Here is a 26,197-nt window from a genome sequence, read left to right on the forward strand (position 1 = left end):
CCTCTTCAGTGCACAAAGTAGTTGTAAATTGCTCATGTCAGCCCGAGGAAAGCCACCCGCTCACGTGGAGTTGTACGTCCATGATAGTTGATCATTGGCCCCAAATTGTTATACAAGGAAGCCTGTTCTGCTCCAGGGCGGCACGGCCGTGCAGCGTGCAGCAATGTCGCCTGGGTTCTGGCTTCGAACCCCGGTTGAGCTTGGGCTTTTCTGTGTGGACTTTGCATTGTCTCCCCGTGCCGGCATAGGCTTCCTCTGGGTACTAGAGACTTCCTCCCACGGTCCAATGACGCACAGGTTAGGTTAGTTGGAGACTGTAAATTGCCCGTAGGTGTGAGTGTGAGTGTGAATGGTTGTTTGTCTCTATATATTGGCCCTGTGATAGATTGGCGACCTGTCGAGGGTGTACCCTGCCTCTTGCCAGATGCCAGCTGGGATTGATTGGACGAATGGATGGATGGATGGATGGATGGATGTATGTTCGTTCCGGTCAATTTGTGGGCAAGTTTCACTCAGGAAAATGTCAGCAAGAGTAAAATTTCTGCTCAATTTCTGCCGACACATAACAGAACACAAAAACATAACAAATATTGCAGGACCCAAAGCTGTTCGAAAATAAATATGGTTGCCGTGTCACCGGAGCAGCTCTGTGCCATGACCGAATAAGGAGGGAACGATCTGAAATGAAGTTAGATGCTAAACAATGATAGTGATCAACAATGTGGGGGGGGGGGGTGCCCATTGCCATTGTGTTCTTTGTAGTTTACTGCTGTGAGACTTTGAAGTTTGAATGGATGTTGGAGAGGAGACATGCAGGGGTAGGGCAGAGGACTGAAAATGCCAGAAAGATGAGGCGCCTATCTGCTGAGCTTGTTCTGCTTACTTTTCTGCTTTAGTGCGTAACTTCATTGGAACAATTGCCAGATAGAGGGGAGGTTTTCACCCCCCTTGTAGTTGTTGAGTAGTTGAGAAGTCAACCTAAAAAGCATCGTTTGAGCGTCGAACATTATTAGAAATCACATCTGTCTACAATCCTAACAATGCCGCCACAGGCAACTGCTGCTCGCTTCAGGTGTGAATGGACATTGTACGTGACTTGTAGCTGTCCTGTGGCTTGTGTTTGATCCTCTAGCAACGTGCAGTGCTTGAAACACCACCCGAGGTACTACGCTGAGATTCTCTGGCTGCAGGAGCTACAGTCCTGGAATTAAATTCAGCCCCTGGTTAAAATGCATGTGGAGCTCCTGAGTTCTTAGAAAGGTGCCTGGAACAGTTCCTGTGGTTTAAAAGGGCTCTGAGTGTGTTTGTTAAAGCTCCTTTTGGTCAGATCCACTAGGATCTCATTCCGTCCTCTGACTGTGATTCACTCAATAAAAATCCTGTTATCTTTTGTTTTTTCATGTGGTCTTTCGAGCGTCCTTGAATAATAGGAACACTACTGGTGGTAGTGTTCATTGGTAACTCCCAATGAACGGCACTGAGTCACAACAGCTCAATATTCGTGGACAATCTGATGCAGCCTAGACGAAATTGAAGCAAAACGATAAAAAAAGACTAATCTTTTTTACGTCTGGTCTTTGTAAAACAGAAAGTGAAAAGGTGATCTTCCCAGAAAGGATGCATGCATTTTGGAGAAAATCAGTACTTCATTGTTTCCAAAAAAAAAAATCTCCGTAATCACAGTTTAAATAAGTGTTTTGTCAACAATGTCTGACTCCAATTTTCTGCTTTAAATTTCCTTTAAGACCAGAAAAAGTGTCACTTTTGAGGTGTCATTCAGGAGTGAAGCTTTTCAAACGGAGCCGCGGTGAATGCTTTGCCTCCATGGTTACTGAGAACAACAAACACTGAAATTCTCACACAGTGAGTTGAATAAGATGAAGTGACAGAATAGCAGCTTTGATGAGGCTGCAGGGGACGATTCGATATATACCTGAGCTGGAAGTATGCTGCTAAGCATTGTGTGTTCTGTGATGTGGCTTTTGTTGTTTTTATTTAAGTCTAATAATTTAACACAGTATTTGTCCCCTTCTCCTACAGGACTCGTCTGCAGTAGAACATGCAATAGAGGACCCGGCTGCAGCATCGTATTCATCATCCCTGTCAACACACACAGTCCATTGCCCCTGACATGGCCTCCTCCCCTGGGCTGGATGCGGACCCGTTGCCACTGATTCAGCTCCAGGAGGTGGACTCCAGTAAAATCTCAGAGAGGCCGAGCTCCCCGGGGTTCCTGCCCACTGTGTACAGCCCTCCACTGGGCATCGACAACCACACCGTCTGCATTCCCTCTCCGTACACGGACAGTAGCCATGAATACAACCGCGGACATGGACCTCTGACTTTCTACAGCCCGCCTGTGCTGAACTACACCAGACCGACCATCAGTGATAGCCAGTCATCTCTGTGCCCCCCCCTCAGTCCCTCAGCCTTTTGGCCCTCCCATAATCACACCAACGTGCCTTCGCTGACTCTGCGCTGCCCCCAGCCTTATGTCTACAACGAACCCAGCCCACATGCACCCTGGTTGGAGCCCAAAAGCCACAGCATCACCCCCGGCAGGTGAGATTACTGACACTGACAGATGTATTACCTGAAGGGGTGTTCTGTACTGGGTTAACGGGTGCTAATGAAGATAAACCCAAACAATAACTGGCCTAGTTTAGATGAATAGAGCTTTTGGGGATAATTCTCAGAGACTGAAAACATTCTGCCGTAACTTTCGAACTCCAAAAGAGGCTTAAGGGCACCTCTTTTCAGTGTTTACAGATTTTCAGCAAAAAAAATCTTCTTAAAATAACTGTCGACCACAATTTCACGTCCCCATTCACCAAAACATTGTTTCCCATCACAAAAAATGACATCTTATGATGCTGACATTTGAAGAAATGCATCGGGTCACAGAAAGTCAATGGAAAAATTCAATTCAATTCAATTCAGTTTTATTTATATAGCGGCCAAATCCTAACAGAGGTTCTCTCGGGGGAGACCGGACTCTTTATAGTTATAAAATTAATAAAATGAAATGCAACTGAGCCTCCAGTTATTTTTCCACCTTCCCGTTTAAGTAAAGAAATATGTAAACGGGTTTACCCAATGCAGCACAACATAGGCATGTGTCAAATAAACTAAAAAAGAAAACAAACGCAAACAAAAGAAATGAAACCTTGGAAAAACATTCGATCAACGTTTTCGTGAAGTTTGAAAGTTTTAGTTTTAGATCAGTCGAAGTGTCCGCAGTCTACCTGTACTATCATTTCTTTTACACTGCGTCCCCAAATCATACGCTGTCAGCGTCGGTGGAAATATAGAATGTACTTTCAGTACATACATTTCATCCAAAGACACGTCATTCGTAGCGATCCCGGTACTGGATGGGTCTACCCTTCACATTACGGCAGTCTTCCAGAGATATCTATCTTCTGTCATTACGCTGTATATTTAGTGATTACCTGGGCTGCCCGCTCTCCAGTTGATGACACCAGCAGTGGATGTTGGAGATATATATATACCCATTACGTTTAATGATGAATGCTGTCAGTTTTCTGATACAATTTTCCACTTGACTGAAATGCGGCTGCGGAGACATTTTCAGCAAGACAGTACCTGTAGGAGGACTAATGGCAGATGAAAGACAGGCTAAAATTCCGAATGTCAAGTTGTCCCTTTTCACAGAGTCCGCGTTTCCCCTTGCAGCTCCATCATCAGCTGTAACAAGATGGTGGGGAAGAGATTAGAGGAAGGAGTGGAGGGAGTGAACTCTTCCTCGTGTGCATCAGCAGTAGGGAAAGCCGACATGCACTTCTGTGCCGTGTGCCATGACTACGCCTCGGGGTACCACTATGGCGTGTGGTCCTGCGAGGGCTGCAAGGCCTTTTTCAAGAGGAGTATCCAAGGTATGGGCTCTGTCTCTCTGTCCACATCTCTTCGCCGTTTCCCCTCCTCTCCCCATCCGTCAAAATAATCCTTTGCCTTGTTTTATCAGGACACAACGACTACATCTGCCCCGCCACAAATCAGTGCACTATCGACAAGAACCGACGTAAAAGCTGCCAGGCCTGCCGCCTACGTAAATGCTACGAAGTGGGCATGATGAAATGCGGTAGGCAGTCACTTTTTTTTTTCTTTTCTTTTTTCCCCAAATTATAACTGGGGTCCTTGATATGCGTCGTCATCTTACAAGAGCACAAAAGTCCAAGCACCAAACGGTGTAAAGGGAAAGGAAGGTACCTCTGAGTTCATTCTGAGATCTGAACTTTGAGAACTCTGAAAACACACAGGACTTAAATATCAAAGTACAATCATTTTTTAATCATCTTTAGTTATAATATGAAGTTTACTACGTACAGATACTAACAGGCATTTCAGCCATTATTGCTTCAGGGAAAGCAAACTGAGAGTGAGGCTCTTTTCAAGCGACGCCAGGGCTTCACCACCTGGTAAAAGCCGAAACTGTGCAAATGGCTCCTGAGAAGCTCCACTCAAGTCTCTCAAGAGCAACCGGACAATAGCTGCAGGGGGATGGAAGAGAGCAGAGAATAACTGGTTCAGAGCTCCATCTCTCCACTCGCTGAGGGTCCTGGTTTCATTCCGTGTGCGAAAAACAACTCAAGATGCAAACAGTGAAGCAATTCAACACATTTAAATGAAAGGTTTGCACAGTCTTGTCCCGTCAAGCGTGCCGATGTCTGGATTTTGAGTTTGCTATTTGAAAATCTACAGACGACTTGTTCCTGGTAGATTTTTGTTTTTTTTCTAGCTGATTCCAGGTGGTAGGACTCTGCCCTCGAAAGCAGCCATGTAGGCCGCAGGGATCTCCGGGAAATTTTGATCCCATTTGAGAGATTTGTGTTAAGTAGGAGAAGGCAATTTGACAGGAGTCAGTAGGAGCTATTTATTGTGCGTTTCAGTCTTTCTGTTGTCTTTTCAAGTCCCGTTTGTCAAGACACATTCAGTTCTGTTGGTTACTCTGTGAATCTGGAGTAACCTTGGTCTGTTCCACTCTTCTCTCAGCGTAAAAGAAAAAGAGTATGGAACACAGTGATGACGACCTTTGTGTTTATAAATGCCTTTGCTCCATTGAGTCACCAAAACCGGCTTCCGGAAGACCTGCTCAGAGGTATAGACCCTGCAGATCCAACTGAGGGAGTTCCCGCCGCATCTAAGTTGTTGGAAATTAAACTGAAAGAGTGCGGATTTCCACTTGACATCCAAGACTTGCCACAGTTTTTTAGTTTAGAACGCATGAAACAAGGGACATTACAGGTCATGTGACAGACAGTCTCTTTCACTTTCTGTCCTCATTCGTCAGGTATGAGACGTGAACGCTGCAGCTATCGGGGAGCTCGACATCGCCGTGGTGGACTTCAGCCTCGGGACCCAGCAGGAAGGGGCCTGGTCAGGGTGGGGCTCGGTTCTCGAGCTCAGCGGCATCTCCACATAGAGGTGCCTCTCGCCCCCCTCCCTCAGGTGAACCACACACACCACTCGGCCATGAGCCCGGAGGAGTTCATCTCCCGCATCATGGAGGCAGAGCCTCCAGAGATCTACCTCATGGAGGACCCGAAGAAGCCCTTCACCGAGGCCAGCATGATGATGTCCCTCACCAACCTGGCAGACAAGGAACTGGTCCTCATGATCAGCTGGGCTAAAAAGATTCCTGGTAAGATCCGAACTGTCAAATCCTGTCTTGCAATAATCCATTATTGCAGCTTGCGTTAGAGAAGAGCCTATTTTCACCAAATCTAACCTTAGTCTTATATGAATGTACAACTACTTAATGCAAGTGTCCAAAAAAAAATTGAAAAGTGAAACTGGGCCCGTTGAGCTGTTTTGTTGTAAGCTCTCAAATAAGAAAACAGATCAAGGCCAAAAGTTTTATTTAAAAAAAATAAAATAAATAAAATTTTAATGAAAAATTGAATGAAAAAGAAGTTTACTATTTTTTTTTTTTTCAAGGTTCAAGATGAATATCAAACATAAGAGAAACAACTTTAAAGAGAAAGGTTTTCTGAATTAATCATATTTAAAGTTCCAATCCAATACACTTTTTGTTGAATTCAGTGGGTACCTCCTCACGGTCCTCTGGCTGCCGGACTCTGGTCTTCCTACACGGCCCGGGCTCCGTAAATGGGATGTAAACAAAGCGGCTCGGACCGAGCCGGTCAGCAACGGGGGGGCGTTCATGCATGTGCACAGAGGGGAGGGGGGGGCGGCAAATCTGGCACATGCTAACGTGCTGAACTCTCCTGGACGAGAAAAACAGCCAAAGAGCAGAAGGTCAGACGAACAGATGCTGAAAAACGAGCGCTACGATCAGGCAAGGGCGAAGATTGTTTTCATTTTCAGCGAGCTAGGCGGCTGCTTAGAGGAGAACGGGGCTGCTGAGGAGTCGGCGTATTTTTGAAGCTTTGAAATTTGCATCACTTGGCCTTTCCCAACGACGACTGTGAACACGCCAGAGCCCTAACAAGCTCAATAAGGTCCGAGACCCTGGTAAAAGTATCTGAGAGCTCAAATCTCTTGAGGTGTCCAGATTTTGTCTGGTGCTCCTTTCACTTTTTTTCCCCTGTATAATTGTACAAAACCAAAATAAGACACTAATCTTGACTAAAATGTTGAAAAGAATGTTTCTGCCTTTAACTTTCTGCCTTTTGGAGATCAGTTCGTCTTCTACTCACTTCACAGTAACAGAAACCTGGAACAGGGGTGTCCAGACCTTTTCATGCCACTGTATATTGCCTAGCGCCTGAACCCTTGTGGTCATGGTCTCACAGTAATTTTTTTTTTGGACTTGACTCAGGAACTTTTAATTACAGTCCAGTTTACATGTAATCAAAGAAGAATGGAAACACGCTGTGTGGCCTTGCTGAGTAAAAGAGCCATTTCAAGGTTAAGGTCAGGGTAAACATTAGGACCATGTGTTCGTAAAAACAAACCAGAGGCTACAGTAAACACATTCATGTGTAAAATGCAATTAGCGACTTTCCTTATTTCAGTCTAGACTTATTGGCCCTGTCTCTTTTCCCCTACTTTTCCATTCAACTTTTGTTTCGCTCCAATTTCCTTTCTTTCCTATCCACTTATCTCCTCCCGCCTCCTTTGCCTTTCCCTTCCATTTGCTTTTCTCTCCTCTTCCTCTCGCCTTCCTCTCAGCCGACGTTCAGCCCCGCAGGTGACTTTTCAGGAGAGGTGTTAATGTGAAGGGATCACAAAGACCATTTTCCCTGATTCTTTTTTTTTTTTTTACTCAAACAGAGGTGAAAATGAGTGTGCATTGTCTGCTTCATAAAAGACCTTAGAAAGCACGGACAGGTGAGAACGGCGCTGTCAAGGAAAATACAGAGTCGCTGTTCGGTGATGTCATTGTTATACAGCTGGCTGCTGTGGTGGAGCGTTTGGAGATTTGGGCATTTCTATTTTTGTCGGTAACTCACAACAGTATGGTTGATAGGCTCCTTTTTAAAATTTCAATTTAGCAGGAACAGTTAGAATAAATACTGGCATTTTGGGTAATGGCGTTGTTTAATCCCTACAGAGGAGCAGATGAGAGGACTGATATAGGTTTAATCTTGGCGTGTTCAGTACCAGATGAGAAAACGGGGGCATCGGCAGGCGGAGCGTTGAATTCACTTCCCTCAATCAAAGGCCTTCAAATATATTAAGAAGTTGAATTTCACGTACCAAGGTCTTGAATATGTTTTCTTGCATCCTGTGGACGGCAGGATTAGTTAAAACCCTTGGCTGTCGGGAGGCAGGTGTTAAGGAAGCGACTCATAATAGGCACGTAAGCAAAAACTTCAGTTAACTGATGATTTATTTTTTAATCGGTTAATCCATCCGGGGGTTACACCAGCCTTTCTCTGGGTTTAGACGCGTGTAGTCGCGCTACACGGAGAAGTTACCGCAAACAGTGCCCAGACGACGGAGCGACGTCAGCATCCTCTCTGTAAATGTTTCTTTTTATCTTTTAGTTCTTTAGCCACAGCGTTCATGGAAAGTGCCTGGAGGGGGGCCACGCTACGGTCGCTAGCATCCCTGCGTTATCATTACATGTTAAAAGCAAAATTCAATAAGAAGAGAAGAGAATGGAGATGTGAACTGTTCAATCCCTTGGTACTAACTCTACCCCTTCCCCGGTCATTTTTTGGATTTTGTGGCGACAGTATGTTTACATAAAAAGTGAGTTTAAATGATGTTGTTGGAATTAAAGTCCACTTGCCCTTTCTGTGTGCTCTGTCCTCAGGCTTTTTAGAGCTGAGTCTAGCAGATCAGATCCACCTGCTGAAGTGCTGCTGGCTGGAGATTCTGATGCTGGGCCTGATGTGGAGGTCGGTGGACCATCCTGGAAAACTCATCTTCTCCCCTGACTTCAAGCTCAACAGGTGAGACACTGACTCCAGCGCCGTCAGGCTGACCGGGCAAATCGCTCGGCCCCTTTTTTCTCCTCGGGAGACTCAGTGATAAAATCGCAACATGTCTGGAGGTGTCAGACAATTGATCGGTTTGCAAACATTATTCCCCTGAAGCTGATCTCTAGACGTCCAGAACGCACATTGAAGCTGAACGTAGTGTGGTCATGTGTCATATGGCTCTAAAGGTGTTAGTGAAGTTGTTCATTGGCCCTTGTGCAGATTTAATATCGATGGGTAATGTTTTTGTGAGAGACTCTCCCGACAAATGTTGTTTTTTTTTTTTTTGTACCCCACATGCTAAGGCATGTCAGCGTTTACTTGCCGAGGGTGTTACCTCACCTGCCTCCCCGGTGGAGCGTTCAGCAACGAGCCCTCAAATACATGTTGCTGATATTTCAGAACTTTTGCTCTTATAAATACAGCATATGTACACTACCGGTCAAAAGTTTAAGAACATGCCCATTTTCCCACTTTGTATTGAATTTCTAAGCGGCTCGAGTCCAGTGAATAACATGAAACGGTACAAAAGGTCAGTGGTAAACTGCCCAAGGTAACAAAAAAGAAGAGAAAAAAGTTTAGGTCACAAAAAATGGAAAAATAGTGTAAATTTCACAGGAAACAGGCCTTTTTCAGGGATTGAGAAACGGGTTAAGTTACAGCTTTTTCCTGCAGCAGTGGAATAAATAAATGAAGCCTTGAAATTGAAGTCGAACAATTTCATACAGGTGCCCCAACTTCAGTCGACGACCTCCAAACCCTCTGCCTTTACCAAGGCAGCGTTGGAGCAGACTGTGGTGCTACAGCCCCTGATCCATTAAATGGACAACGCCGAGCAGCAGGAAGTAGTTACCGGTACACTGGTGTCAGAACGGTGCTTAAAAAGACACGTAACAGAAGAGGACGGAGGACGGTTGGTCCGTGCCTCATCCTACGGCGGGATAATGACCCGAAACGTTGGAGGAACGGGACCGGACGGCTTCACGTGACGGAAGACCGGCGCGGTCTCCAGACCTGAACCCCCTGGAGCTGGTTTGGGATGAACTGGAAAGAATGTGAAATAAAAGAAACCTGCCAGTGCAACACATTTGTGGGAACTTCTGCAACAGTGTTGGGACGAACGTTCTGAACAGTGTTTGATTTGCATCGTAGAAAGAACGTCAGGAGTGTGTTCGGCTGCTGGACGAGTTAGAACTTTAGATTAAATTCAGTTTCTACAAGAAGATTCCAGGATTCCTTGTTTTTAAAATCTCCAATTGTTTATTCGTTCTTTACTTTAATTTCAGAAACACGGAGAAATTGAATTATGTAAATTTAAACAACAGCTGGAAAAGATGGAAGTGTTGTCAAACTTTTGCCCGGTAGTGTAAATTACATATGAAAGGTGGGAGGAGCCTTGGTTCACCTCAGCTGAAGCGGTTTTCTTAAAACCACTGCTCCTACAAGAACATTTGATCCCCGAGCCTCCCCGTGTCCTGATCTGCTCTTCTTTGATTTGCTGCTCTTTGCTATTAAAGCAAACTCCATGCAGTTTCATCTTAGCAAGATGACCTCTTTGCCGTGCAGCAAAACGCGTCCATTGTCAGTAGCTTAACGTTGAGTTAGGGCGAGGTGGAATCAAGTCACAGAGGCACTTCTTCACTGTCCGATTGATTCATAGAGGGGCAAAAAACAAAACAAAACTCAGAGTAGCAGAGTGGGAAAGTAACTAAGTGCACGCCGGAGGTACTTTTACGTCTCCGCGTTTCGTGGGGAAATATTTCAGTTTTCACTCTACAAGTAGCCTTCGAGCAGCTCTGGCTGCCCGTTATTCCAATATGGAGCTTCGTAACAGATGAAACCACCCAGCAGTCTGCAGAGGCTGCGACGCCACGCGACCACCGTTAAGACGCCGCTTACGTGTCCGTACAAGCGTCATTGTTAGTAACACACAACTCTCTGAGAGGGAGCTTTTCTTTAGATGCGTCAGGCGGCTTTTGCTGATCAGACTAACGGGCTTTTACTTCCGTAAAATTTGATCGTTTCGACACTGTGTGTACATTGACTTGGGTAAAGGGTCTGACACTGGAAATGGTTTGCTCCGGATTTGGAGCTGGACGGCAGAAATAAAGCTCTGGCTCCAACGTTTGTCTTCCGCCCGGTTTCTGTCTCCACCGTGGGGTAAATATAGCGGCTTGCGGCCTCTGTCCGAGGGTTCACGGCGCCCGATCCCGAGTCTCTCTCCCTGAACGTGCGTCTCCTGCCATACTTTCGCCATTACGTCGGCGGTGGTTACAGTGTAATCTCTGATGAGTTGACATCGCACAGTAAACAGGGAGCTCACTTAGACCTTGAAACAGTAAAGATATCAGCGACATTTGCTGCAGATAAATCTCTCGGTTCCTCTTCACTGCCGGCTCCTTTCCGTGCCAAAAATCCTTTATCACTCGCCGTTCCCTACCGCACTGACCTTCAACTTTGGCCGAACAGCAGTTGGCTGTTTGAGGCGCTGCCGTCCACCCTTCGTCTTCGCGGTAAACACGTCGTAATTAGGGTGTCACTCGACCGGCGCTTTGTGTTTCCTCGCGAGTGAGCTTGATCCTGCAGTTTGTCAGCGGGAGCGGCAGTCAATAAGACGTTGGGGCGAAATGTGTTGTTTCTGGCGTTTGAGGTGCAGGGGGATTATGACAGGAGGTCAGGATCAGATTACTGGGCTGTGGAGGGGTGTGCCACGGTGCGTATCACCGGATCAAATGCATACAAACACAGATCACATGATACCAAAGTTTTTATTATTGTTATTGTTGTTGTTGAATAACTGGCTTCTCTTTTTAGAACAATTCAGTTTTGCACTTTGAAGTGACTGGTGAAATACAGCTATTAAGTTCCGACAGCTTTCTCCATTTTGGACTCTCCGGCTCTCCGTTGCCTCAGCCGTCAGATCCGTCATGATGGCTTGCTATTTGTCAACAGTGTGAATTTAAATTTTGGAAAAAAAAAAAGTCTTTGTTGAAGTTTTCAAAGTTAAACTTGATCTGTGCAAATTCACTTTGCCAATCCACTGACTGGCATTTCCAGTGAAATTGAATTTTCACAATTTTTGGGCCTTAATGCTGGTGGTGTTCTTTTTTTTCTTTTCTTTTCTTTTTTTGTTGTTGTCAGAAAATCCCATGAAAAGACCAAAACCCAACACTGTGTCAGTCCATCTCCCAGTACTCTCCCAGCCAGGATGTGTTTTTAACAGTTTTTTGGACAACAGTGCAGCTCCAAGGCAGAATAAGAGGAATGAGAGATGTCACTGGTAAGAGGATGCATTCATTGTGGGTTTGGGCCCTTTTATGTGATTTGCTGACGGGGAGAGAAAAGGAGAATCATGCAGCCTGATCCTCATGTGAAAAAGACAAAAGCAGAGTGAGATGATAGGTCAAATCAAACGAGGACGACAGAGAGGGAGAAAGCCGGAGACTCAGGTGGTCTGGTGGGTTGAGCTGGTGTTTGACCTTTCTGTCCCCACTACCACGGAAACTATCGCCATAAGCTTAAGTTAACCTTGATGTGTTTTCATAACACCGCCTTATTTTTCCTCTGTGGAGTGGTCCCCGTCAGCCGGTGGAAGCCCTTTCTCCTTGGACCTCTGAGGAAAACATCCGGGATGCAAATCCCGCTTTCTGGCCCCTTTTTTTTGAGCGTTTTGCGGAGCCAGAAAGCAGAATCATTTTCCGATAGTCCCTCTCTTTCTGCCTTTTTGGTCTCCTTCCACTCTCTCTCCGTCACCACACATCGCCAGCCTCTTCGTTCCCCGTCACTGTTTCACTTATTTAGCCTTGTGTGTGTTTTACTCACTCCAAAAAAAAAAAAAGCCAGTGTGTAAGATTCAAACTGCAAAACTGTTTTTTAGTGTTTTAGAGGAAAGTAACAGAGTGTGAGTCAAGCCAGATGGAAGCTATTGGTGTCTCAAAGAACCAGAATTTGGCAAGTCGGAGTTGTAAAGTTTTTAGAAGATGACAGGACGAGTAGGCTGCAGTGTTACCAGGCGTTTTACACACCTGCCACCAGGAAGTGGTTGTGTGAAAAGCCTCGGTCTCAGTGCCAGCATGATAACCTGACCTGGATCCAGACCTCCGAATCAACACAATTCAGGCCAATTAGCAGGGTAACAGTAGTAGTGAAGTTTGGGAACTAAAAACGTACATTTCTGTGCTGAGTTTTTTTTTTTTTTAAATTTCCATTTCCCCATAAACACGTACAACATATATCCAAGAGCAGTTGGCGGCAGCCAGACCTTACAAAACAATAAAACTGGCGAAAGCAACAAAATGGAAAAACAATAACTGAGACAAACCTACAACTAAAAAACTCAAAGTGGGGGGGGTGGGGTGGGGGTCAGTGGAATAATAACTTACAGAATATTAACAAAGAAGAATAAAGAGAGGGAGCGTTAATAACGATGTCTGACAGAGATGTCAGTATTTTGTCCTGCCCGTTGTACAGTCGGAGCTTCAGTTTTGCATAAATGTGTCCGTATGTTGCCTGAATATATTGTCCTGTATACATGAGGCAGACAAGAAGAGTGCGGCAGGAGCCCGGGGAATCTGATCCAGAGGCCCCCCGTTGCTGAATTCTGTCCAAACTGACACGGACACGGTTTAAGTGTGACCTGATCCAAGCTGCCGCTTGTCTTTTCAGCTTTTCTCAGCTTTGCCTCTGTCACGTCTGTGCAGGGAGGAGGGACAGTGTGTGGAGGGCATCATGGAGATTTTCGACATGCTGCTGGCAGCCACCGCTCGCTTCCGCGAGCTGAAGCTTCGGAGGGAGGAGTACGTCTGCCTGAAGGCCATGATCCTCCTCAACTCCAGTGAGTTTAACTGACGCCGACAACCCGCACTCTTCCCCTCACTGCCCCCGAGGACGACGAATTGGTTTGCTGCGAGCGACACAGTCCCGCTCCAGCCCGTCCGATCGGTACAGCGCTACGCGGGTTTGGGTCTTACGTAACCCAGATAAGGTTCTCCCTCTGCCTTGTTGTGGTTAATGAAAGAGTGATCAGTGACACCCGTCCCATGTCAGACCTACGTGAGACAACAGGTCTGACCAGAGCAGAAACTAAATATTACAAATACCAGCGTTGAACGTGTTTTCCAAAAAGTTTGATTGTCAAAATAATGCTCTTTGACCCGACAACCAAACAACTGACTGAAGAGTCAAGAACTATAAATCAATGTAGAGTGTCCAATATATTGATCTCCACTTCTGTGCTTGGCCCTGTTTGTTTGTCTGTGCGTGTTTTAAAATATCTGAAAAATGCTACTTGACCAGTTTCTATTGAAATCTGGTGCAAAGTTCAGCCATTGCACTGAGGGAGAAGCTCACCGTTCGGCACAATGTGGCCAAGCACCGAACATTCTGGCTCTCGGCTCCTAAACTCTGAGGCGCAGAGGGAAAAAATAACTTCACCCCGTCGTCGCTCGTTTGGACGGGCCCCAAAGACGTTCGACACTTTTTGTTTTTTCATATCCCATACTTTGGGTCGGGGTTTGGATCTTTGTACCGGATCTAAATTCTCTCAAACCGCCTATTGATATCTACTGAGGTTCAGCTTTTGGCATTTGTTACTAAATACAGTAATAAATAACTGAACCTCAAAGATCTCTAATCGTATTTTGAGCGCCGAGGAGGCGGAATGGAAGTTGCCCGGGTTGCTCTTAAAATAACACTATGTGGAGATTAGAACAGGCTTTGCTTGCTGTATCATTCCTCATGTTCATACCAACCAATAACACATCCCTTCCCAAATTCGCCACAAGTCCGGTCTCTATCTGGGCAAAGGGCCGGTTAAAACGGTAACATGGTGAGTTAGTACGAGGCTTCAAGTGTGTATCTTCCAAAATGACAGAACCACAGTCGTAGTTTCAAAAGGAGGGGATTTTCTCAAAACATGACTCAAAACATGATACCTACTCGGTTTGTGCCTAAATTTAGCTTCAGGTGATCTGGGAAAAACGCTGAACAGGAGGACGGATCACAGAAAGCAAAAGCTCCCTTTCATTAACCAGACAACAGCCAACAGTGTCAGAAGCGACAGAATTAAGATCGAGAGGCTGCGGCTGATTTAAAACCTGCCGTCGGCGACGGTTGTCGCTTTAATCTGGAGAAGCGACAGACAGCGTTGGCTAAAAGGGAGAAGCTCGCCGCCGATATCAAATGTTTGCTGCATTTCTCTGCCCTGAAAAAAAACAAAACACACACACAAAAAAAAAAAAGGAGTTAGGAGACAGGAGAGAGAGAAGGTTTGATTAGATTTGTCAGCATTTGAGCTGCGCCCAAACAGGAGCCTGATCCAAGATGGAGCTGGCCGGTGGAACCCAACCCCGTCCACAGGGGTTTTGATAACTGGCTGCTGATACTAGAACATGTACAGTACGTGTGGCCTCATTGGACGGAGATTAGTGGGTGGTTTGTTTTGTATTTTAATGTTTTGTGCAATTGCAACCAAAATTAACATGAGACGAGGATTTATCACCCTCACGCAGTCCTGCAGAATCTGATGACGTTTTGGACATAGGTGGTCTCACAGCGGCTCGGTAGATTCAGAAGGTCGCGAGTCCGACTCACTGAAACAAGGAAGAACTCATTTTGGTACGAAGCCCCAACACGCCCGGGGTTTAGTCACTCACCAATAGTCTGTCTGTGTGTTAAAGGTTGTTATCGCCCTGTGTATTTTCCTCCAGATCTGTATCTAGATGCAAATGAAAGACTCTAGAGGTTTGTGACCATGACAGAGGTGAACTCTCTCTCTCTCTCTCTCTCTGAGCTCAAGTTTTCCCCAGTTTTACTGATTAAGAGTTTATAGAAATTGCCCGTCGTCCAGGACAATAGAAGCTCATTTGCAACTCAACAACCTTTTCCAGTGCTGCACACCAGGGGTACACCCTCGCGCGGCTTTTGGATTTTTATTTTTTTTTAACCTTTCATGCGCTCCCAGCGGTCAGTGTCCCCTCCCCGTCCCAACTCACGCAGAACCGCCGGCAGACCCTGCGCAGGTTTCCCTCGAGGTGAGGGACCTCTGTGCTTGTCCTCGCATAGATTAGCAAAGTTCCTCCCTAACACACACACACACACACACACACACAGACACCCACAGACACTCACACACACACACACACACACACACACACACACACACACACACACACACACACACACACACACACACGGTCCTCTGGCAGACTCCGTTGTCTCTGTTGACTCTGTTCCACTGCAGCTGGGGTGAGGAGGAGGAGGGGAAAAAAAAAAAAAAAAGGACACATTGTGCAAGAATTGAAATCGAGTCTGACGCGTCAAAGGAGCAGGGAGGGATTTTAAGATTTATGACTTTGGACGGATGGAACGTTTTGGCTCTTATCTGCTCTGTCTGTCCTCTGCCCCGGTGGTGGGCGGACAGCTTCTCCCCTCTACCGCCCTCTAGTGTTTTACCTGCGGTGTCCGTCATGCGTGTCTGGGGGTCCCCGATGAGCTGGATGGACGTGGTTTCCGTTTAATGGAAGCAACTCAGATCTGAACACGAAAACGGTTTGACCTGACCTGTGTAAACAACGGCTTGGTTTAAATTGGCCTCTACTTGGATTATGAGAAACCTGGATTAACAATCTAATTGTAATGATAGTAAACTTTATTCGTATAGAAACGCGGCTCAAAGTGCTTTACAATGAAGAAATTACACATGAAAATAGACACAGAATGGACATAACACAGGGAGAGAATGGCATAATTAATGTAACATAAGATGGAAAATAAAACCCACTTGATGATGACTATAATAATAATAATAATACTGAAAATAAAGATGAAAGTAGAATACGTAGAGTGCTTAACACCCAGCAGAATGCAGCATTTTAAAGAAGGGCCCAAGTGTGAAGCAAAGCCTGTATCAGGAAAGTCGTGGCTGGTTAAAGGCTAAAGTCAAGAGATACGTTTTTAGCTTTCCAGCTGGCTCCCCAGTGTGTTCCTGAGCTCTGGGGCTTGATCCTTGGTTTTCTCCGGGCCGTTTCTTGGCACCAGTATCCGGTAAAACCCGGTATCCGGTACGAACCGGTATCCGGTACGAACCAGCAGCGGATGGTGGCAGTGTTCTTGAAGGCAGATGGTCAACAAGGGAGTTAGCAATGTAGCCATTAGGGCTTTAGACATAAGGAGGAGGACCTTCAGATCAGTGCTGGGTGTTAAAGGAAGCCAGTGCGGAGCAGTAAAACCGGACTAATGTGCTCTCTCCTCTTGTTTCTGTTTAACATCCGTGAATGAGCTGAAGTCTCTCTGTTTTTGTTTTTTTTCGTGATGCTGGTCATGGAATCGGCTTTTGAAAAACACATGAATCAGTTTTTCAGCACCTTTTTGTTGACTCATAAATCGTCATAGTTTTTACTGGACACATGGTGTTTTCATGGGACTCGAATCTTAGATCTAGATCTAAAACAACACCCAGACTGGAAACCTCAGATTTAATCCAGGGAGTTTATTTCCCCAGATTATTGCACAGCCACTCTCTTTGGTCCGCGACAGGTGTCTCAAAAAGGAAATGGCCAGGTTTCAGTTAAATCTGCCAGAAATGTTTATGGTCTCCAGAGGATGAATCCCAGTATTTTTGGTGACCCCCCCCACACACACACACACACAAGCACCACAGCCACAGGGCAGAGTGTCCACATGAACACGAGATAAATGAAACCCTAACGCCACTGAGCATATTCATGCTCCCCAGAAGTTGAACCCTAAAGATTTTAATGACCAAGCCTATTGTGTTTGTGGTTCCGTAGCCAAATCGTAAGTGCGTTGTTTATTCAGTCCGACGCTTTCGTGTTGTGGGGTGCGAATGTCGCGGCCTCTAGAGACCAACACGAAGTGTGGAAGCTTCTTCTGAATTTCGCCCCGGTACAATTAAACTCTGGAATAAAATGTAAAATAGCTGTTGCAGGCTGTCTGTGATTATTATCTGATGTACGGTTTTTAATGCAAGGTCAATGTCGACTGTGCTGTTCGTTTCAGATCTGTGCACGACTCCCCCTCAGACGGCCGAGGAGCTGGAGAGCAGGAGCAAGCTGCTGCGTCTGCTGGACTCGGTGATCGACGCTTTGGTCTGGGCCATTTCCAAACTGGGCCTGTCGACCCAGCAGCAGACCCTGCGCCTCGGACACCTCACCATGCTGCTCTCCCACATCCGCCACGTCAGGTACAGAGACAGAGGCAACAGGAAACTGCGAAACAGCAGCAGAATCCAGAGAGGAAGAGACATTGAAACGCTTGCCTGTGTGTTCTTTATGTTTAACCTCGCAGAAACGCACGCACACGTTAATTCTCAGGGGCTCAACGGGTACAGGTACATGCAATCACACGTGAATAAACACGTAAAGAGATTTGATTTTCTAGTGGTTGGATGGTTTTGACTTTTAAAGGAACCAATAAAAGCATCCCTGCAGTGATGAGGATGATAAAACTTTATCAAACATATCCAAATGCATCTATGCAGTGAAAAGTGAAGAGCGGCTAAAATAATGAATACATTTTATGTAAATTTCAAAATAATGCATTTTTGCCAGTTTGTTTTTTTGCCCCAGTGGGGTTTAGAGGCTTTTATGAGCCTAAGTTAAAATAATAAGGTTAAAAAAACAAAAACAAATCTCAGTTCATCATGAAGCATGTGATCATGTACCATGTAACCCCTCCGCGTCCTCCTTGGTTTTACAAAACAAAAGTTTGAAAGAGCAAAGACGTCTTTGCTTCTCAATCAGTATCTGTGACTTGTGTATTTCACCCTCTCTGCTCCCTCAGGGTCACGGTCATCTCTCTTCTCTCTGCAGTAACAAAGGCATGGACCACCTTTCCACCATGAAGAGGAAGAATGTGGTGCTGGTGTACGACCTCCTCCTGGAGATGTTGGACGCCAACACAGCCGCCGCCAGCAGCCGCAGCAGCGGCAGCAACGGCGGCGGCAGCAGCAGCAGCAGCAGCAGCCAAATGTCGTCCTCGCCGAACTCTGACATTTACTCCGACCAGCACCAATACCCGCCACCTCCGTCCCACCTGCAGCCTGACCCGGACCAGACCACCTCCCCCACCACTGTGCCTCCACGCGGACCGGCCGAAACTCCCACCCCGGTGCATGGTGTGGTGGTGGCTCACATGGACGGCGACGAGTAAGTCGGTGCGGTGAAAGAGAAACTCTGATCCTCTAGGGGACTCAAAGTATTAAAACCAGCAAGAGAATTCCATTACGAGGAAAAGTTCGGTGTTGAAAGGTTTACTTGAGTAGAATGTGCTCAGTTAGCAGCAGCAGCATCATAGTGAAGGGGACTAGAGTCGGGTTCTGAGGCATCCAGTTCAGATGCTTTCAGATCAGATCAAGAAGGAGAGGATGAGATAGAAGAAAGGAAAGAAGTGGAGAAGAGAATCAAAGCAAAAGTGAAGAGAAGTAAAAACACGAGGAAGGAAAAGCAGGAAGGGCAGAAGATCGGTTTGGAGGAAGAACGGCGAAGAAAGAAGGAAAAAAAACAAGGACAGATGGAAAGAGTGGAGGGAAGTTCAGAAGGAAGATTTGAAAAGTAGAAAGGAGAGAAAGTAAAAGGGAGAAAAAGGACAAGATAAGAAAAAAAGGCAACGGAAGGTAGGTAGGAAAGAAGAAATAAAGTAAAGGTGGTAGGAAAAAGAAGGCGTGAAAAGAAAAGCAAAACTTAAAAAGAAAGATTGGGGGTAAAGAAGTAAAGAAATGAGGAAAGAAGGAAGGACAGGAGGAAAAAAGTTAAGGTAAGGAGGAAAGAATAAAGTTGGAAGAAAAGTAATATTCTAAAAGGAGGGTGTTGGGAGGGAGAAGTGAAGATATTAGAAAAGGAGGAAGAAAAAGTAGCAAGAAAAGAAATGAGGGCATAGGGAAGGAGGGAAGGAATAAGTAAAGTAAAAAATTATGTAGGAAAGACAAAAGAAATCAAAAGAACATGAAAGAAGAAAAAGAAAAAGCGATATTTTCATCCCACGTTTACAGTTGTTGGAGAAAAAGTACAAAAATTGTCTCCGCGTGTCCAACCGGTGCTTGAGAACAATACCTGAGTAAATGTGCTCGTTTATTTCACCTCCAGTAAGTAACCGTCATAACTCTGCCCACAGTTACATCCACCCGGAGCAGTGGTCACCGGAAGCGCTGGACCGGGGTCCCTCGGGGGATCCAACACACTGCGTCATGCCTGAGCCGGTTATCTTGTTAACCAACCTGGAGGGGTGACGGGACTGAGAGAGGCAAACTGAGACTGAGCCTTGGCGGCTTTGCGTCCCCCAAAGACCCAAAAAAACAAAAAAACAAAACAAAACAAAAAAAGGCTTAAAAAAACCCCCAAAAAACCCCAAACAAAACATGAAGTGCTGTTGTGAGGTAAAGCTCTTTTTCTCCTGTTGAGATGTTTTTAGTCTTTGGGGAAAGAAGCGTTTTTGATCGACTGTATATTTTGTGTGCGTAAGTATTTCTCGTGAATGTGCACTACGGCAGGTGTTCCTGGGAACATCGCTGAACCTCTGCCAGTCAGTCAGTCGTGCTCTTTTTTGATATGCGGTATTTGTATCTCTCTTTTTCACCTCGGTGTCACGTCCAGAGCGAGCCGTGGACAAACCATCCGCAGTGACGTGCATGTGGTCAACACAGTGAATGTCCGTCTCCATAAGGGTCGTCAGTCATGGGGCTAGAGACGGGCCGTGTTTCCTATCACGACGTGGTGTCGTTTTGTTTCCTTTTTTTCCTGCCTCTCCGTCACTACTACGGTCTAGTCTGGTGTTTTGATCCGTGCCTGTTCATCCAAGGTTTTTCTACTCTCTTTCTACAAACCACAAGTGTCCGCGGCGTCGAGAGGCAGCGGTTTGTGGCCTTCTAACGAAACGACTGTTGAAATGGCTTTCTCCTCTGTTCACCTGGTCAAAACTCAGGCTGAGTTTACACGGCAGGACGTGGCACAGCTCTGTTATTTTTATTTTATTTGGACTGTGAGAATTCAGTCCAGCGCACCAGCAAAACTGAGAGAACACGGTCCAATTCAGCACAATACACTTTAGTTGATGACACGATCGCTGAAACTGACGGCCTACTTGAAAAGATAAAGTTTACGGGTTAAGTGTTAATTAATTACCCGGCTAACGGTGCAGGTTGTAATTCTAACGTGTTAAACGTTACATTGCTAATTGCTCACGCGTTGACCTGCCGACCCCTCTGTGTATAAGCCGTATGTTAAGGACCTGTAGTGAGCGACGTTGCTTATGTCCAAGCGGAATTGAATAAGTTGGCACCTGCAAAACGGAGGAAAACCTAATGCTTCTTTACTGTATGGATGCTTCATGTTATACACGTAAAGTTGAGGACACGTGTAAAAACCGGTAATTTAAGTTCTGTCGGCCTAAGCTGAACCTTTTAAAAGTAATATTGTGCTAATGCTAACATATTATATGTATACAATACACGGTAATGTTATGGAAGGTCATTCAAAAGTTAAAGCTAGTAAGTGGACTTTGAGTTGACCTGTCTAAAGCTAGTGACTGAATTTCTTTTAGCCTGAACTTTAGTCCCGATCGTGCCAAATGCTGGCACATTACCATGCCAACTACTACATGCCAAATATTAGCATATTACCGTCGCTAACCATACACAAGTTGACATGCTAAAAAAAAAAAAGCTAAGCTGCTAAATTTATACTAAATATTAGCACGTTTCAAACTGTTAAAACATTTCTGTATTGATATTTAGCAGCGATTTAAAATTTTGCAACAAGTTAGGCACGTGAAGATAAATCAATGTTTGTTTTTGTTTTAACCTGAACTTCATCAGTGTGCTATTATCAATCTACTCACCCAGCGAATGCAGTGCCCTTTCAAAACAATGTAAACGCAGTAAAATCAGCCATTGCTCACGTGTGTAGATATTTTTAATGCTTGTTTTGGACTCGCCTGTTGAGCTTTTTTCCCCCACAGCGGCCAGTTTAAACTCACATCACACCAGCTGTAGGCGGCCAGTTCATCATGGTATACCTTAGCGCAGATAGTGACCACTGCAAACTATTATTTTCTCCAAATATATTGAATTCAAAACACACTTAGTGTTGTACAGTATATACTGTATCCCTAACACTGATGAGCATTCCCTTTTTGTTAAGTGGTGATTTAGGAATTAAAGCTAATCCTGCTGTGGTTCTTACAGTAGTTGACCTCGACAAAGTGCCTCAGTAAAATGACTAAACAGAGGGAAAAAAATGTGCCTGCATATTCATATTTGGTTTGTTTAGGTTCAGTTTTGCCTATAAAAAAATATATCCAGGCCCGTAAATGGACAGAGTCTTGGAAGCCTCTTATCCGACCACGTTACTTAGCACGATGGAGCCATCAGTGGTTCTTCCCCACTGAATAAGCTGAATGTGAGCGTCCTTCCAGAACTTGCCTGTTTTGTTATTCTTGGCCTTCTCTAGGTTTGAGGAACTGTTGGCTTTAGGTCCTTAAACAATTTGTCTTCTTACACATGTAAAACCTCATCCCTCGGGCTTGTTAGTTGTGGTTTCTTTGGACGATGTTCTCATCAACCACAACCACGGTTCTGTTGGAAGAGCAGCAGTTAAGTCACTTGGTATGATCCAAGTTCAAACAAACAGAGGAATAAATGCCGGAGAAATTTGGATGAACTGCCCCGAACGCACTATTAAGATGCTTTTTGGACATAGTCGTGAGCTGTGCCACTTTTCTGCCGGTGTCAATTCAGCCTTCGTGCCAGATTGTCCACTGGTAATAGACAGATACATGTTCACTATCCTTTATGTCCTGATGTCTGTGGCTTGTACGTGCATGAACACACACACACACACACACACACACACAAACAACAAATCAGATGACGAAAATATGTCTCTTGCCGGTTTTGTGCGCAACACACACATTCACACCCCAGGCCTGGTTGAATTCTTTGCCCTTTCAAACCTTTCAGCTCAGCCAGGATCTTTCTCTGACCCGGCGATACAGTCGACGTACAGCAGCAAGTCATGGCAAACACAGTTTATTGTCAATCAACGACGACAATCTACACATCCGATAAATAAGTGTTCACAAAATAAATCAAACTTTACACACGTTTTTCTGTTGTTTTTTGTTTCTCTTCTGTTGGCCCTCTGAGCGGAGCGTGAGGCGGAGGTTGTGTCCAAAGTAGGATCAAACTCTTGAGTTTCAAAGCAAGTGACACAAAATCCTCTCTGTAATATTCATATTAACACAGTAAATTAGCAACATGTAATGATCTTTGATTGTGCATGTACACAGCTACATTCAGTGCCCTAAGAGTCACTTACATTCATGTTCTACTCCAAGTCTGGCGTGTTACAGATTTTCACACCAGTCCTTCAACTGCATTGAAGAAGAGTGTTTCGAAGCAGCGTTCAGGTAAATCCCACATGTACATCACCGACAACAAAACGTATCCTTGAGATAATTCTTTGTTTTAACCTGTTTAATGCCTGCAGGGCCTTACGTCGGGGGGGCCAACGCGGAGAACACTGGGTAAGTTCTGAACAACCTCAAATTGTTCTTAAAGAGGTATAGTTTAGAGTCTCCGATGACGTTGTAGCTGTGCGTTCTCTGTTAAACAGCTGAATGGCAGCGTTGGCGTGTGTGAGTACTGCTGGTAACTTCTTGACACTGGTCTCCAAGCCAGAGGTAAAACTGCTGCATCAATGTCAACCCAAAAAAAAAAAAAAAAAATCCCTTTAAAGCCTCATTAAGCGGTATCTTTTCAAATCAACTCCCAACGCTGTAGCCACACAGAGCTTTTAGACACCAGTCTTTGTTTTGCGGCTGAACGTAGCTCGGATGGGTGAATAGCCAGTCCAAGCGTAGCTCCCTGTCCCAGCACCAAAAGGCAGATGACCAGACTTAGCTACTAGTGAAGAGAGCGGAACATCGGTCTTAAGAGCCAGATGTTTTTTTTTTCAGGAATTAGAGACCATGACTCCAGCAGGATGATAATGTTGCTCTGTGTCTGCTAAAGAGGCTTTTATGCCACTAGGTTAGCTAAAAGCACTTGATTAGCTATTGCCAGATCACAGTTGTGTTTAGAGGCTTTCTGCCCCCAAGTGGTCAAAAACAAAAATCGCTTAATGCAGCTCTAATCTGAGGATCTGCGCCTCTTTGCAAAACAACTTCCCAACCACCTGCTGTAAAGTTTAGAGGGTCATAGGAAAATGTGTCGGGTCATTTAGAAAGGGAGCGCCGAGCTTCATCTTTATGGCCACCACAGCAATAGGATTGTGAAATTCTTTTATGTTGTGTGGTTGTGGCACTCAAACTGTTGCCCCGTGTGCAGTTCATCTGATAAGCCCTCGGTGCCACACTCAAACACGCATTCATACACAAAAGCAATCATTGATTTACCTGTTTCTATCTCAGTAGTTTGCCTTATATACAAACTTTAATTAATGACGCCATTAAAAAGTCCATTGTTATCTGAACTGTTATATTTCTGTTGGCTAAAGAAAGGCATGTCTGCAGAGGAGTCACTGCCATCGTTTGGAAAAAAAAAAAAAAAAAGTCATAGCTAACGTATCTTAAATACCTTAAACAACAACACACCTTTCATTTCTGTACAAAATGTGCTATCAACAAGTGGCTTCCTTCTATGAAAAACAGTTCAAATAGCTGCAGTGGTAGAAAATGGCTGCCGTACTTCTCGGCTTCTGGATGCTTTGGTAATAACTGTCCTTCAAATTCGATACCACAGGCTGTTGTGAACGTACAAAATATAGATATCAAAATAAATCTTCAGAGTTTTTTTTTTTTGTTCCTTTGCACCGTATATTGAAGATGTTCGATGGGGACGTTAACTGGCAAATCTATACATATATATATTAAAAAAAAAAAAAAAAAAAATCACAACTTTAAAACAGGCCAGTAATATGGCTTCTTTTTTTTCCTTTTTTTTTAAATAACTGGCGCTCCGCAAATAATAAATACATTTTTAAATACACCAATAAAATTTAGAGTCAAAAAACACATAATGAGGCCTTCAGACACGGAGGGCGGTGCTTCTTTTCTGTGGAAGTCAGAGGGTATATTTGACCTTGTGTCTGAACACCCTCCATCTTGGATTTCAACCTGATATGTGGCCGTTTCCTTTCCAGTCCTCCCCTCGCCTGGAGAAGCCAGAGACGAACTTTCCCACCGAGCGCCACGGCGGCGCTCATGTGGGCGGAGGGCCGTTGGTGTAACGCAGCATGGGGTAGAAGGAGCGTGCAAAGTTGTTGGACATGGTGCAGCTGTAGTCCTCCTCAGACAGAGGCACCAGGCAGGCCAGAACCAGCAGCACCAAGAAGAGCAGGTGAAGGGGGAAGGCGGCTCGTAGAACCCGGTAGAAGAAGGGTCGGCGTAGGGAGGAATCCCTCCTCTCCTCCCTGCATGTGGACAGAGGCGGCTTGTTTCAGTTTAAACGGGAAGACGCGGCTGGAGGTTGACTTAAATGAATGGTTTGACCTTTCGGGACACAGGCTTGTCAGCGTTGGAGGAGAATCTTGATGCCACACTCGTGTCTATGCGTTAAGGACAGAGCTACAGCCAGGAGGTGATTAGCGTAGCTTAGCAAACAGCTAGCCTGGCTCTGTCTAAATCCGAACAGCACAGCTTCGACTAACTGGTATCTGGTTAGTTTAATCTGTACGCTGACAGTCTGTGGGTACAGAGGGAGTTATTCAGCGTGACTGTTTCTTCAGGCGCGTGCAGTACACCTGTCTTGACGGCAAGACCCCTGGAAGTCCCCGCTCCCAGAGTTAACGCTTACAATCGCCCTGTAAATCCATTTTTCTTTTAGAATTTCCGTGTGTTTATGCATTAAACTAACTCCAGCTTTCTGCTAAGCTAAGACACCAACTGCCTCCCAGCTCTTGCTCCATACGCGTAGCTTCAACTAGCTCTCGCCAAACAAGTGAATTTCCCGAAACGTCAAACTGTTCTTTCAGAAGAACACCTTTTTTTTTTTTTTTTTTTTTTTTTAGGAACTACATCCTACCAAAGAGAGAATTCCTATGAAAACTGTGGACAGGGACATAGTTGCTATAACCATGTGTGGCACAAACAAAACTCCACCCTGTCGTATTGGGTCGGAGGCAGCTCTTTCCACACCTGGATGAATAAAACTATCTGCGTGGAGTGAGATAGCCGCTCTACCGAGTGCCATTCCAGTTTTTCTCTCTTTTTTTTTTAACATGTTTAAACTGAACCCTACACGCTACACATACAGCTTGTAAAAGTTACCTTCGAGTTGCTGCTTGTCCGACTGTAGCTGCCTGCAGACCAGACGCCTCCTAGAGCGAATCACAAGGCAAAGGTATGAATTCATTTTCTTTACCCTCAAAACACAACCCAACATCTGTAACTGCTTTCTAGACTTGTGGTGACAGTAATCACAGTTTGGCTTCATAAAAATGTCTGGAACAGATGAAAACTTTCCACACGTCCAACACTTGAGTTCGTGATAGGACTGAATGCCTGACAGCCTCTGGCTAAACCTTTTTCCATGGTAGAATGTCAGTGAATTTACTCAAGTATTTCCATTTCATGTTACTTTACAGATTCAGACTTATCATACAAAACACAAGCTTATTAAAAATGCTGCATTGTCTCAGATTAAACTACCCAGCAGAATCTAAGAGAGTAAAAATTGGTCACAGTCCATTTTTAATGCAGGAATTAGTATTCTCACATAAAATGTCAAAAAAATCAATTCAATTCAAATCAGTTTTATTTATATAGCAGCCAAA

The 26,197-nt window shown here is 45.0% G+C and overlaps 2 protein-coding genes across 6 annotated transcripts in view; one reads left to right on the forward strand and one right to left on the reverse strand.

Moving 5' to 3' along the window:
• The window catches only part of esr2b (estrogen receptor 2b), a 39,232-nt gene extending 14,965 nt beyond the window's left edge, over nt 1-24,267 (forward strand). For 2 of the 5 annotated variants that reach the window (XM_040138012.1, XM_040138013.1), the window contains exons 2-10: nt 2,041-2,562; nt 3,676-3,896; nt 3,986-4,102; nt 5,312-5,662; nt 8,246-8,384; nt 13,112-13,245; nt 17,430-17,613; nt 18,242-18,577; nt 19,542-24,267. In XM_040138012.1, the coding sequence (XP_039993946.1) occupies nt 2,132-2,562; nt 3,676-3,896; nt 3,986-4,102; nt 5,312-5,662; nt 8,246-8,384; nt 13,112-13,245; nt 17,430-17,613; nt 18,242-18,577; nt 19,542-19,656 (2,028 nt within the window). In that variant the 5' untranslated portion in view covers nt 2,041-2,131 and the 3' untranslated portion in view covers nt 19,657-24,267. Of the gene's footprint in view, nt 1-2,040; nt 2,563-3,675; nt 3,897-3,985; nt 4,103-5,311; nt 5,663-8,245; nt 8,385-13,111; nt 13,246-17,429; nt 17,614-18,212; nt 18,578-19,541 lie in introns of those variants that run through there. The other 3 variants (XM_040138014.1, XM_040138015.1, XM_040138016.1) reach the window with 3 other exon arrangements.
• Nucleotides 24,268-24,374: 107 nt separating this feature from the next.
• Nucleotides 24,375-26,197, reverse strand: part of syne2b (spectrin repeat containing, nuclear envelope 2b) — a 156,898-nt gene continuing 155,075 nt past the window's right edge. The window contains exons 129-130 of the mRNA XM_040137436.1: nt 25,692-25,741; nt 24,375-24,835 (exon numbers count right to left, since the gene is read on the reverse strand). Coding sequence (XP_039993370.1) covers nt 24,625-24,835; nt 25,692-25,741 — 261 coding nt within the window. The 3' untranslated portion in view covers nt 24,375-24,624. The remainder of the gene's footprint in view (nt 24,836-25,691; nt 25,742-26,197) is intronic.

This window comes from Xiphias gladius, chromosome 10, assembly GCF_016859285.1.
Source record: "Xiphias gladius isolate SHS-SW01 ecotype Sanya breed wild chromosome 10, ASM1685928v1, whole genome shotgun sequence".
In the NCBI taxonomy this organism is placed as follows: Eukaryota; Metazoa; Chordata; class Actinopteri; order Istiophoriformes; family Xiphiidae; genus Xiphias; species Xiphias gladius.